This window comes from Lipotes vexillifer, unplaced genomic scaffold (assembly GCF_000442215.2).
Source record: "Lipotes vexillifer unplaced genomic scaffold, Lipotes_vexillifer_v1.1 scaffold907, whole genome shotgun sequence".
Classification (NCBI taxonomy): Eukaryota; Metazoa; Chordata; class Mammalia; order Artiodactyla; family Lipotidae; genus Lipotes; species Lipotes vexillifer.
The window spans coordinates 36,975-48,826 of record NW_006795956.1 but is presented as its reverse complement, the minus strand read 5'-3'; the positions used below and the strand labels follow the sequence as shown (position 1 = coordinate 48,826).

Genomic DNA, 11,852 nt, shown 5'->3' with positions numbered 1-11,852 from the left:
ACCCACCCACCCACCACACACACACGCACACGCACACGCACGCACACGCGCGCGCGCTCTCACACACACTTCCTGGTTTTATTTTTTCTCGCGCCCGCTAGGGCACCGCTGAGCCGCCGCGGTGGCTGCAGCAGCAGCAGCGGCAGTCGCAACATCTGGGGGAAACTTAAGGTGGTCACGTAGGTTTTCCCGAGGATGCGGTGCAGAAGGGTCTGCAGCTTCTCGGGGCAGCCTCGGGGCACCTGATGGCAACGCCTCTCCAGCCACCGGGGAGCAGGAGGCGGCGGGAGAGGGCAAAGGCTGGGGTGCAGATTAGAGCTGAGTGGCACCGTAAGGCGGAGAGCTCCACGGCGATTTCGGCCCGCCTGTACTGGGAACACCAGGATGGGGCTGTGCAAAGGGGCCCCGAGCCTGGAAGCGAGCTACGCCGAGGGGGAGGGGCGGCTGGAAGTCTTCTTGGGCGGAGGAGGGGGACGCCTCCGAACCCTCCCTCCCCCGTTAACTCCCCAGCCCCATGGGAGAAGCCCCGAGGCCCGTCCAGCTCGAGCCCAGGAACCCGGAAGGGGGCTTGCTCCCGGGAGAAGCGGCGTTTCTTTGCTAGAAAGCGCCTTGCGCCCTCAGCTTGGAGGTGGATTGACTTGCGAAGCGGAGTCTGCGGCGGCTGGGGCGGCTGCGGGGGTGCGGCGAGCTCCGGTCGCCCGCCGGGCCCCACTCCTGGGAAGGCTGAACGCACACACCGTACGCCTCGCAGAGATCTAGACGCCCCCCTCTCCCCGCCGCTTCCCCCATGTTTAGTCTTTCCCTCTTGGCTCTGATTGAAGCTTCGAGAGCCCTGGTGCTTAAGAGGCGGGTAGATTTATTTCCCTAAAACTTGTGGAAAGACACGAGTTGATGGGCACCCAGGAGTGTCAAAGTATGAGAGTTGGTAAAAGGTGAGGCTGGGGCACCTTTCTGCAGAACACACCTGTTGCCCGGCGCTCGGCTGCATTGTCTGAGAAAGGAAAGTGGGTGACGCCTCACTTTGACTTTTGGGGTCCCTGAAGGGCTGGGTCACTGGCTACCCTCTCCTTTCCGCTTCCCTCCCCACGCACCACGTCTTCCCTCGCACGTGAGCACTGTCAGGAAAGAAGGGAACATAGAAAATAGGCCATACCTACTCTCTTCCACCTTGGAGTGTGTGGGTGTGTGTGTGTATATGAGAGAGAGAGGGAGAATATGCTAGAAGAGAAGGCCGGGGACAGGAAAAAAGAGAAAAGGGGGGTGCACTGGACTAGGGAAATCCCACCCCAATTGCCTGAGCCCTCCGAGCGTCTCGTGTCATGGGACATCTGTACTCGCTTCCGCTAACGGGGGTGGCAATTGTGGGTGGGCGAGGTTAGCGTGCTGCCAGGCACGCCCCGTCTCGTGCGATTCCAGGTGCTGGTTACCTGGCCCACGCCTGGGTCCCCTTCCGCTCGGGCTTTTGTTGCACCCTCCCCCACCTGTGAGCTGCCGGACCGCAGCGGCGGCGCGGGGATTGGCCTGGGGTGGGGGTGGGTGGGGGAGGGGAGGGGAGATGTCGAGGCTCTGTGGGCTGCGCGGACCTGAGTGGAGAGGTCACACCTCTTTCGGAAAAGGGAAAAAAAAAAATCTAGCTAGCTACCAAGGTGAACCCTGAACGGTTCCCACCTTAAAATCGGCCCTGCTCGTGACGTCAGGTCGGAAATATACCAAAGCGAGCGCCGGCCAGGAGTCTGGGGAGCGCGGCGGCTCGGCGATTGGGCGGCAGGCCGCTGACGCGCGCTGACGCGCGGAGACTTTAGGTGAATGTTGGCAGCGGCAGCGCGAGCCACATAAACAAAGGCACATTGGCGGCCAGGGCCAGTCCGCCCGGTGGCTCGCGCTAGGCTCCGCGGTCCCGCTCGCCTGCCCAGCCGCCGCCTTCCCCTGCTCCCTCCCCGCTCTCGGCGCCTCCGTTCCCTTCGCCCCTCTCGCCCACCCCTCCCCGACCCTGCCACCCCGACTCCAGGAGGGAACTACACTTTGGCCGAGTTGAATGAATGAAGAGAGACACGGAGAACTCCTAAGTGAGTAGGTGCAGCCTGTACAGCTCGCGTTCTTTTATCCTTCTTTCTGTTTTTGCACGTCTCTTCTTCCCGCTTGTGTGGTGCAGGTTCTCTGGAAGTGGGCGCCGAAGGCGCGGAGCACGAGTGGGGCCGGAGGATGGGGAGTAGGTGTGCGCAGCTACAGAGGGCATTTGTCGGAACTCCTGCTTTGCCACCCAACAGAGGCTTCCAGGCTCCTCATTGGTGGACGTGAAAGGGAGGCTTGCACAGTTTCGGGAGCTGCGGACTTAACACGCGGAAATGTGCGCAAAGTTTGCTCTTGGTGCGGAATTGATTGTGGTCTTTGGACACGTAGACTCCAAGTCCTGTGTATACGAGGGACCTGGACGCTGCCCACAAAGTGACAGGGAGAGTGAAAGTTCTTCAGTTTCTGTGTTGCTTGGGAACTGTATCACCGCGGCTGGCCAGCGTGCCCGTGTCTCTTGGGTATTGTTGAGTGAGGAGGGGCGGTTGGTAGAGTGACCTGTTACTAAGTTGCTTGAAATTTCTGGTTTTGACATGTGCCGCGCTTGTATTAGTGAGTTTGTCAGAGAGGCAGAGACAGAGGGACAGACTATTTAGAGTAGTTATGAAGCTGCGAAGTTACCAGAGGGTTAATATCCAGCACAGGCATATCTGTCAAGGGCTGTGAGGGTCAAGAGTCTCCTTTCTTTCTACTTTTTCTGGCTACCCTCCCTCCTCCATGAAGCAAGATTATGAAGGGGGGTGGGGGAGGAGGACAGAATTGGATGTTTGGCTTTTTCATTAGTAATAAAATCGTCTGTGCTCTAGAATGCCTTCCAAGTGGGAACATCTGAAAAGTACTAGGACACAAGAATGCCTTGTTCCAGCAAGTAAGCAGATTGTGGAAGGCTGGATAGGAAAGGTGCTCAGCTTGCTATGTTGAGAGGTGCTTCTAACACCGGTGCCACTATTGGATATGCAGCATTTCCCTCTCCCTGCAACTGACTAAGATGCTCCTGAAAAAAATAGGGTCCCCTGTTTCCACCTCTTGGCCATTAAAGATGAAAGACAAATTTCTTGGAGAAGTGAATGCCCATTCACCTGTATCTCCAAACCCAGTGCTCCGTCAAAAGCTCTTAGGAAATCCAGATGCTTCCATTAAGATTGCCTTCAGGGCTACCTGGGCCTTGCTAACATTTTGTGACTCCTAGGGGGTGAAGGAAGAGATTGTTTTCACATTTTATATTCTTGACTTATACTTCCTTCCCCGCTTCCTAGATGAAAAGCCAGTTTCACCACAGGAAAAAAAAATTCAAGAGAAGGTTCCAATGCTGTATTTTATTAAACCCCAGTTTCTTCTTATTTAGTTTTGAATTAAACTAAAATGGAAATGACACTCCCCTTGCACTGCCCCTAGACACCCAGTAAAGGGGCCAATTTATTTCATCATAAATAAGTACATGGAATACCTTTCCTTCTTCAGAGGTATTCTCTGCAAGGATCAACACAGTCAATGGGTGAAATTTTCTGTTGTTTCCAGCCATCTCTTTTAGACATTCATTTTAAATGGTGTTTGATAAAGGCTACACACTAATTTCCAATTAAACAATCAAGAAGGGCCTGCCTGGTGATACAGATGCCCAGCCAAATCTGTCCGGAAAGTCACCCTAAGGCTTCCTGTGTCTTTATTTCAGGGGGGAGAACTGCCAGGCTGGGCTCTCCACTGCTTTTCTAAAAATCTTGGAAACTTTGTCCTTCATTGAATTACGACACTGTCCACCTTTAATTTTCTCGAAAACGCCTGTAACTCAGCTGAAGGTTAGTGCAACTTCATTTCTTTTCTTTCCCTCCCCCCGAGTTCCGTAAACATCAAGAAACAGGGCAATGCGATCTTTCCCAGCAAACCCTGTAACTTAAGTTTTTCCCCCCCGACCCATCGCCTTCGGGAACAAGTTTCTCATTGTGCAATTCAACTTGATTTCTGGATTGAGCTTGCTGAACCCGAGCTTCAGAGGAAAGGCTCATTGGAGAGGGATTACCCATGAAAGGGGGCGGAGGGGGAGGCGCTGGAAATATCCGGGAATGGAGACTGTAATAGCTTTCTAGTTCTGGGTCTTTATTGGATCAGTCTTTCCTTGTCCTGCACTGTTTCACTCCTCAGTATTCGCACTCTCCGCCCTTCCTCTCGCGCCCCTACGTGCTCTCTGACCGCCGCGGGCTGCCGGTGTAGCTCCAGGTGTACCCGAGCCCGGGAGAAAGTGTTCGGTTGACCAGGCTGAGTGTATATTACCCTGTTTCATTTCCAGCCATGCCTTGTGTTCAGGCGCAGTATGGGTCCTCGCCTCAAGGAGCCAGCCCCGCTTCTCAGAGCTACAGTTACCACTCTTCGGGAGAATACAGCTCCGATTTCTTAACTCCAGAGTTTGTCAAGTTTAGCATGGACCTCACCAACACTGAAATCACTGCCACCACTTCTCTCCCCAGCTTCAGTACCTTTATGGACAACTACAGCACAGGCTACGACGTCAAGCCACCTTGCTTGTACCAAATGCCCCTGTCCGGACAGCAGTCCTCCATTAAGGTAGAAGACATTCAGATGCACAACTACCAGCAACACAGCCACCTGCCCCCCCAGTCCGAGGAGATGATGCCGCACTCCGGGTCGGTTTACTACAAGCCCTCCTCTCCCCCGACGCCCACCACCCCGGGCTTCCAGGTGCAGCACAGCCCCATGTGGGACGACCCAGGCTCCCTCCACAACTTCCACCAGAACTACGTGGCCACCACGCACATGATTGAGCAGAGGAAAACGCCGGTCTCCCGCCTCTCCCTGTTCTCCTTTAAGCAGTCGCCCCCCGGCACCCCCGTGTCTAGCTGCCAGATGCGCTTCGACGGGCCCCTGCACGTCCCCATGAACGCGGAGCCGGCGAGCAGCCACCACGTGGTGGACGGGCAGACCTTCGCTGTGCCCAACCCCATCCGAAAGCCCGCGTCCATGGGCTTCCCCGGCCTGCAGATCGGCCACGCGTCGCAGCTGCTCGACACGCAGGTGCCCTCGCCGCCGTCGCGGGGCTCCCCTTCCAACGAGGGGCTGTGCGCCGTGTGCGGCGACAACGCGGCCTGCCAGCACTACGGCGTGCGCACCTGTGAGGGCTGCAAAGGGTTCTTTAAGGTGAGCCAGGACGGGGGCGGAGGAGGCAGGTAGGGGCCCCCTAGTGCCCGGAGCCTCAGAGTGCTGGCTCCACCGGGGTGCAGGCGCCCGGCGCCAACCGGCCCCTGACCGTCCGACTCCCGGGGTCCACGGGGGCTGCCCTGCAGCCAACCCTGGGCTGCGGCGGAGGCTTCTGGGTGCTTTGGAAAGGGAAGCAGGAAGACCGGGAGACCCGGGGTCGCATCCCCCGCACGCGGCCGACCCGGCGAGCCCCCGCCCGAAGTTGCCAGGAGCTGAGTTGGAAGAGGGTCATTTGCATGTGCTAGGAGCTGTCTTCTCTGTTCAGATTGAAATTGGTTAGGACAGAGAACCGTGTCTGAGCTAACCAAGTGGAACAGAATTCCCTATGGTCAAATTAAGTGATCTCTTTATTTCGCCATCCTGATTGAATAATCTTATCATTTTAAATAGAGAAGGTCTCTAAGGAATGTAAATAATATGAATGCCCACGGATTTGTATTTACTGAGCGTCTCCTTCTTCTCTTGGCATATAAGACACAGCAAGGAGCGGCAAGGTTAGCTCAAATGTTAACGCTATCAATTTTCTCCCGTTAAATGCCCTGGGGGAGGAGAAAGAGACGAGGGAGAAAGAAAAGGAAAAAGAAAAAAAATAAAAAGGAGTTGTGTATGTGTTTGTTTACGGGGAGGGTGTGTGGATCCCGGCCGTTCAGAAATTGTGTCTGGATTCCCTGAATTGTGTTGGATTTTCAAGAGAAAAAAAAAATTTTTTTTTTTTCCGGCCTGTATTGTCTCCTTTTGCAGCGCACGGTGCAAAAAAACGCGAAATACGTGTGTTTAGCAAATAAAAACTGCCCAGTGGACAAGCGGCGCCGGAATCGCTGTCAGTACTGCAGATTTCAGAAGTGCCTGGCTGTTGGGATGGTGAAAGAAGGTAGGTTGGGGCCAGCAGCCCACTCCCCAGTCTGCGCCTTTGGGAAGCTTCTGCTCCTGCCCCAAACCCACTTCCCAGAGCCGGGGCGGGGGCAGGGGGAGGTGTCCCGCTTCCGCCGCGCCGGCCTCTGGCCTCTACGAATCGGCAGCTGCCTGCTAGCCCATCCTGCCCTAGAGAAAGCCGCCAGGCCCTTCCCGCCTTTAACTATACGACCCATTGGGGAGATGACATGAAACAACCCCCCCTTTTTTACGCTTCTTGTCAGTATAAGGCTTTACAAGCGGTGGGGCGCTGCCCCGCCCCACCGGGCGCCCCACGGCTGCGGCCTTCCCCCGGGGAGGGGCCCAGGCAGCAGAAGGATCTTGCTTGCCCTCACCCGGCGATTCCTTTGCAGTGGTTCGCACAGACAGTTTAAAAGGCCGGAGAGGTCGTTTACCTTCGAAACCGAAGAGCCCACAGGAGCCCTCTCCCCCCTCGCCCCCGGTGAGTCTGATCAGTGCCCTCGTCAGGGCCCATGTCGACTCCAACCCGGCTATGACCAGCCTGGACTATTCCAGGGTAAGAAGCTGGCGCGGGGGGGGATCCTTCGGACAACTGACAGATGGGCAGGACCCCTTCCCCACACCCATCACTAACCCCCAGGCCCAAGGGATAAAGGAAGCATGCGAGGCTGTGGCTTCACAGCTCTGGGCAGGGCCACAGAAGACAGATGGCGTTGCTAGGGCTGCAGACGTGAGGACAGGGCAGAGGAAGGAAGAGAGGGTAGGCCACAGTGGTCAAACCTCTGTGAGGCCCCTTCCCAGCACCACGGTGCACACACACACACACACACACACACACACACCAGTGCCTCTGATGCCTAAACCAGAGGCAGTGGAAAAGCCCCCAGTTGGGTTCTATCACCAGTCCTCCATGGAGATGCTTTAATCCTCATTCTCTGTGGTGCCGTCAGGGTGAGGGATGCCTCCTCCCGGGTCAGGGAAGGGGAAGAGAAGGGGGTATAAGGAATGGCAGTGGGCGGGGGGAATCAAGTGGTCAGATTCCTCTTTTACCCCAGCCGTGAGAAATGTGTGCGCTTTAAATGGAGGAAGTGTGCCGGGCAAACCTAGAAGCCACTGCAATTTTATTGAGATTTGCAAAGGGCGTCTCTGCTCGAGACCCACTCTGGGACTGGCATGAATACTAACGTGTCAATTGTTTTGTGGAGATAAGAGTGAACGTTTCCCAGGGCTGGTTGGCACCGTATTTAGTCTGTATGGAAATGGTAATTTACATATTTAAAGCAGCGACCTCATAGCACCATCCCTAATTGAATTAATTGCCCCGGAACATCTAATTTCCTTACTGGTCAGAGAGAGGTTTAATTGTTATAAAAACCTGGCTCCCCTACTAGAAACGAGGTTAGCAATTTCACGGGTTATATATTTTAGAGAACCTCATTAAGTGCTTTTTAAAATGAAATTCCAGTTCCAGGCGAACCCTGACTATCAGATGAGTGGAGATGACACCCAGCATATCCAGCAATTCTATGATCTCCTGACTGGCTCCATGGAGATCATCAGGGGCTGGGCGGAGAAGATCCCGGGCTTCGCTGACCTGCCCAAAGCCGACCAGGACCTGCTTTTCGAGTCGGCTTTCCTGGAACTATTTGTGCTGAGATTAGCATACAGGTAAATGGAGAGGGCGATCCAGGAAGGCTTGGAATGGAGGAAGAGAGGAATCAAGAAAGGAAAAGAAAGAGGAAACGGGAAAGAAAAGGGAGAAAGAGAGAACAGAACGGGAAATAAATGAGGGGGAAAGGAGAGTAGATAAAAGGAAGAGAAGGGAAGGAGTGAGGGCAGAAGCCTTAGATGAATGGAATGGAGGTGGGATAGGGGGCATTCTTGATTGTTATGAAATTAAACCCTTTCAAGGTCCACTGGCCTACGTTTTATTAACTCTTTGGTAATTAGGTGCCTCTTAAATCCCTCATTTATTGCTCTTCAAGTAATTAGTTGTTTAGCTTCTCTCTCTCTCTTTTTCTCCCCCTCCCCCTCTCTTTGGTATTAATTGCAGGTCCAACCCAGTGGAGGGTAAACTCATCTTTTGCAATGGGGTGGTCTTGCACAGGTTGCAATGCGTTCGTGGCTTTGGGGAATGGATTGATTCCATTGTTGAATTCTCCTCCAACTTGCAGAATATGAACATCGACATTTCTGCCTTCTCCTGCATTGCTGCCCTGGCTATGGTCACAGGTCAGTACCACAGGCACAGGGCACTTCTCCAGAACTGCCCAGTGGGATTCGTCCCGGTTTTCCCTTGCTGCCTGCCGACCCTCCCTGGTCCTGTCAGCTAGCTAACTGCTCGGTGCATTCCTCTTTTGTTTCTGGTTGTGTTTTCTGCAGAGAGACACGGTCTCAAGGAGCCCAAGAGAGTGGAGGAGCTGCAAAACAAGATTGTAAATTGTCTCAAAGACCATGTGACTTTCAATAATGGGGGCTTGAACCGCCCCAACTATTTGTCCAAACTGTTGGGGAAGCTTCCAGAACTCCGTACGCTTTGCACGCAGGGGCTACAGCGCATTTTCTACCTGAAACTGGAAGATTTGGTACCACCACCAGCAATAATTGACAAACTTTTCCTGGACACTTTACCTTTCTAAGACCTCCTTCCATGCACTTCAAAGAAACTGCAAAGAAACCTAAAACTCTCCAGAGGGGGCAAGTCACAAGGGCAGAGAGATCCCCCTGAGCTGCCTCAGCTCTAGCCGGCCCCCACCCCTTCCATACACCTTGGCCCTTGATCTCTAAAGAAAACAAACAAACAAACAACAACAAAAGCAAAAACTGTTACTATTTCCTAACCTGCAGGCAGAACCTGAAAGGGCATTTTGGCTCCGGGGCATCCTGGATTTAGAACACGGACTACACACAATACAGTGGTATAAACTTTTTATTACCAGTTTAAAAATCATTTTATTGTTCAGAAGGAAGCTTCTTAATGTATGACGGAAAACATTTGGCCATGTTTGGTTGTTGCAGTTAAGACAAATGTAATACACATAGACACATACACACACACCCACATTGTAAGGGGACCCACAAGTATTGCCCTTTAAAAGACTTCAAAGTTTTCTGCTGTAAAGAAAGCTGTAATATATAGTAAAACTAAATGTTGCGTGGGTGGCATGAGTTGAAGAAGGCAAAGGCTTGTAAATTTACCCAATGCAGTTTGGCTTTTTAAATTATTTTGTGCCTATTTATGAATAAATATTACAAATTCTAAAAGATAAGTGTGTTTGCAAAAAAAAAGAAAAAAGAAATAACCACAAAAAAGGGACAAGCATGTTGATTCTAGGTTGAAAATGTTATAGGCACTTGCTATTTCAGTAATGTCTATATTATATAAATAGTATTTCAGACACTATGTAGTCTGTTAGATTTTATAAAGATTGGTAGTTATCTGAGCTTAAACATTTTCTCAATTGTAAAATAGGTGGGCACAAGTATTACACATCAGAAAATCCTGACAAAAGGGACACATAGTGTTTGTAACACCGTCCAACATTCCTTGTTTGTAAGTGTTGTATGTACCGTTGATGTTGATAAAAGAAAGTTTATATCTTGATTATTTTGTTGTCTAAAGCTAAACAGAACTTGCATGCAGCAGCTTTTGACCGTTTCCAGAGTGCTTATAATATACATAACTCCCTGGAAATTACTGAGCACTTTGAATTTTTTTGTTTTTTCTTTTAATGTCTGAGATTGTCAGTTAATATATTATTTTATGTTTGAGTAAGAATTTTAATATTGCCATATTCTGTAGTATTTTTCTTTGTATATTTCCAGTATGGCACACGATATGAGTCACTGCCTTTTTTTCTATGGTGTATGACAGTTAGAGACGCTGATTTTTTTTTTCCTGATAAATTCTTTCTTTGAGAAAGACAATTTTAATGTTTACAACAATAAACTATGTAAATGAACAGAATTTTGTCTTCTTTCTGGGTTAGGAAAAATGATGACTAAACAGCAATATACAATAGACAGAGTTGGAGATTGATTTGGGATAGGTCACTTATTCAACATCTGAGTTTCTGACAGCTTAGACCTATTCTGGCAAAAGGAACTGGGAAATTGAAGTAATTATCCAGAGAATTCTGTACAGTATTTTTCCTTAACCGGAATTTTCCAGTGTGGCAACCTACATTTATCAGAATCAGGTGAGAATATCTCAACTCTTCTGATAACTTTGCCAGTAAGTGCAGCTTTCAGAAGAGAAGATCAGGAGACCTAACAGCTTTTGAAATTTTGCAAGGTTCGAAGTCTTATCAAGTTTTTGTCTTGCACAATGTTTAGAAAGTATCTTTTTAAGACTCAGAAAGTCAACATGGATTTGAAGTGTGTTAAATATAATCTCTGATTTCTCCCACTCCTTGTAAAGGATCTTGGAGGAAGAGCCAAGCATTTTGGTCCCTTTGGGCCTTGGGTCAGTGGTCTTTGGCATAGAGCAGAACAGTAGAGGCATTTCTTACAACTTTTTGTTTTCCTCCTTCAGTGAATAGTGATGAGGTTCAATTTGCAGTTTTAGAATAATATTTCCGTCTTAAAAGTTTCTCAGGTAAAGGACAAAATATCCATTTGTCAGGTCCTGGGTCTTGTCAGATACAAACAAGTTATACCAAAGTCTCTAGGATTCCACCCAGCACCAACTTTTAGCAAAGAAAGTAACTAACACTGTAGAAGCCACTTCTGGTACCAGCTTCCTCTCAGCGACCTGGTCCTTGGGGGGGTGGAGGTCCAGCCAGTTTCACCTCTGGACAGCTGTGAATTCATAGAAAGTGCAGGATGGGGGTGGTTTTCTTCGTTGGCCCTGGTGGATTTCAATTGGCCTCCCGGTCATTGAAATTTACAGAACGTGTTATTATTTTTAAAATGCAGAGTTATAACAGTCAATTTCCAGGAGAGTGCCTTTTCTTTTCCTTAAAAAAAAAAAAAAAAAAAAAAAGACATGTTTTGCGGGTCGGGCAATAGAGATAAGGCAGGTCTCCGTGGTAATTTAAGGTTATTTTCAAGAGATGCGTTTCTCTACAGGTAACTCTGAGAGGCAAAAGTGTGTGGCCACATAAGAGATTAAATAATAAGCAAAATGTCCGATGTCCTAGCTTCCTTGAAAAGATGGGGCCTGCCATTTCCTTTTATTTTCACAACTTCTGCTCAACTAAAGCCGAACACTAATAAGCAGAGAGAAAGAGAAAGCTCTTTAGAAATGCTGGGAGTCTGCAGAGCCGTCAGCAGTCGTCTCCCAGGTGTCTGCAGCCCCGAGACAATTACATTCCGACTCAGAATCCTCGAGAGTTGAACCCAGAAACGAACTCTGTTGCAGGTTCTCCCTTAAGGAAGCCGCTGTGCATCACCCGAGGCCAATGGGGTGTCAGGTAGTGCGCCTCCCGAGAATTTGGGGTGAAAGGAGGGAGGGATGACTCTCTCCCATGCCCGCATGCAGACTGCACCGGCTCCGCGTATATTTAGTTGTAATTCCTAAATTGAAAAGTGGCTAGTCCTTTTTCTGCTTCACAGTTACCGAGTCAATTTCCAACTCCCGGCGGCGCACCGGGTTGCGCTGGGAAAGAGCCTCGCACGTATCTATCCTGCAGCTTCCGGTATCCGTAAGGCTGAGGACTTTTCCGGTCCTGGTCTTTCTAGGAGTAAAGCCCAAGAAA

General features: G+C 50.6%; 1 protein-coding gene across 4 annotated transcripts in view; it reads left to right on the top strand.

Moving 5' to 3' along the window:
• The window catches only part of NR4A2 (nuclear receptor subfamily 4 group A member 2), an 18,459-nt gene extending 8,339 nt beyond the window's left edge, over positions 1-10,120 (top strand). The window contains exons 1-8 of one of the 4 annotated variants that reach the window (XM_007467983.1): positions 1,772-2,066; positions 3,743-3,866; positions 4,355-5,220; positions 6,022-6,151; positions 6,546-6,709; positions 7,619-7,821; positions 8,207-8,385; positions 8,536-10,120. In XM_007467983.1, coding sequence (XP_007468045.1) covers positions 4,357-5,220; positions 6,022-6,151; positions 6,546-6,709; positions 7,619-7,821; positions 8,207-8,385; positions 8,536-8,792 — 1,797 coding nt within the window. In that variant the 5' untranslated portion in view covers positions 1,772-2,066; positions 3,743-3,866; positions 4,355-4,356 and the 3' untranslated portion in view covers positions 8,793-10,120. Of the gene's footprint in view, positions 1-1,771; positions 2,067-3,742; positions 3,867-4,354; positions 5,221-6,021; positions 6,152-6,545; positions 6,710-7,618; positions 7,822-8,206; positions 8,386-8,535 lie in introns of those variants that run through there. The other 3 variants (XM_007467985.1, XM_007467984.1, XM_007467982.1) reach the window with 3 other exon arrangements.
• The last annotated feature ends 1,732 nt before the right edge of the window (positions 10,121-11,852 follow it).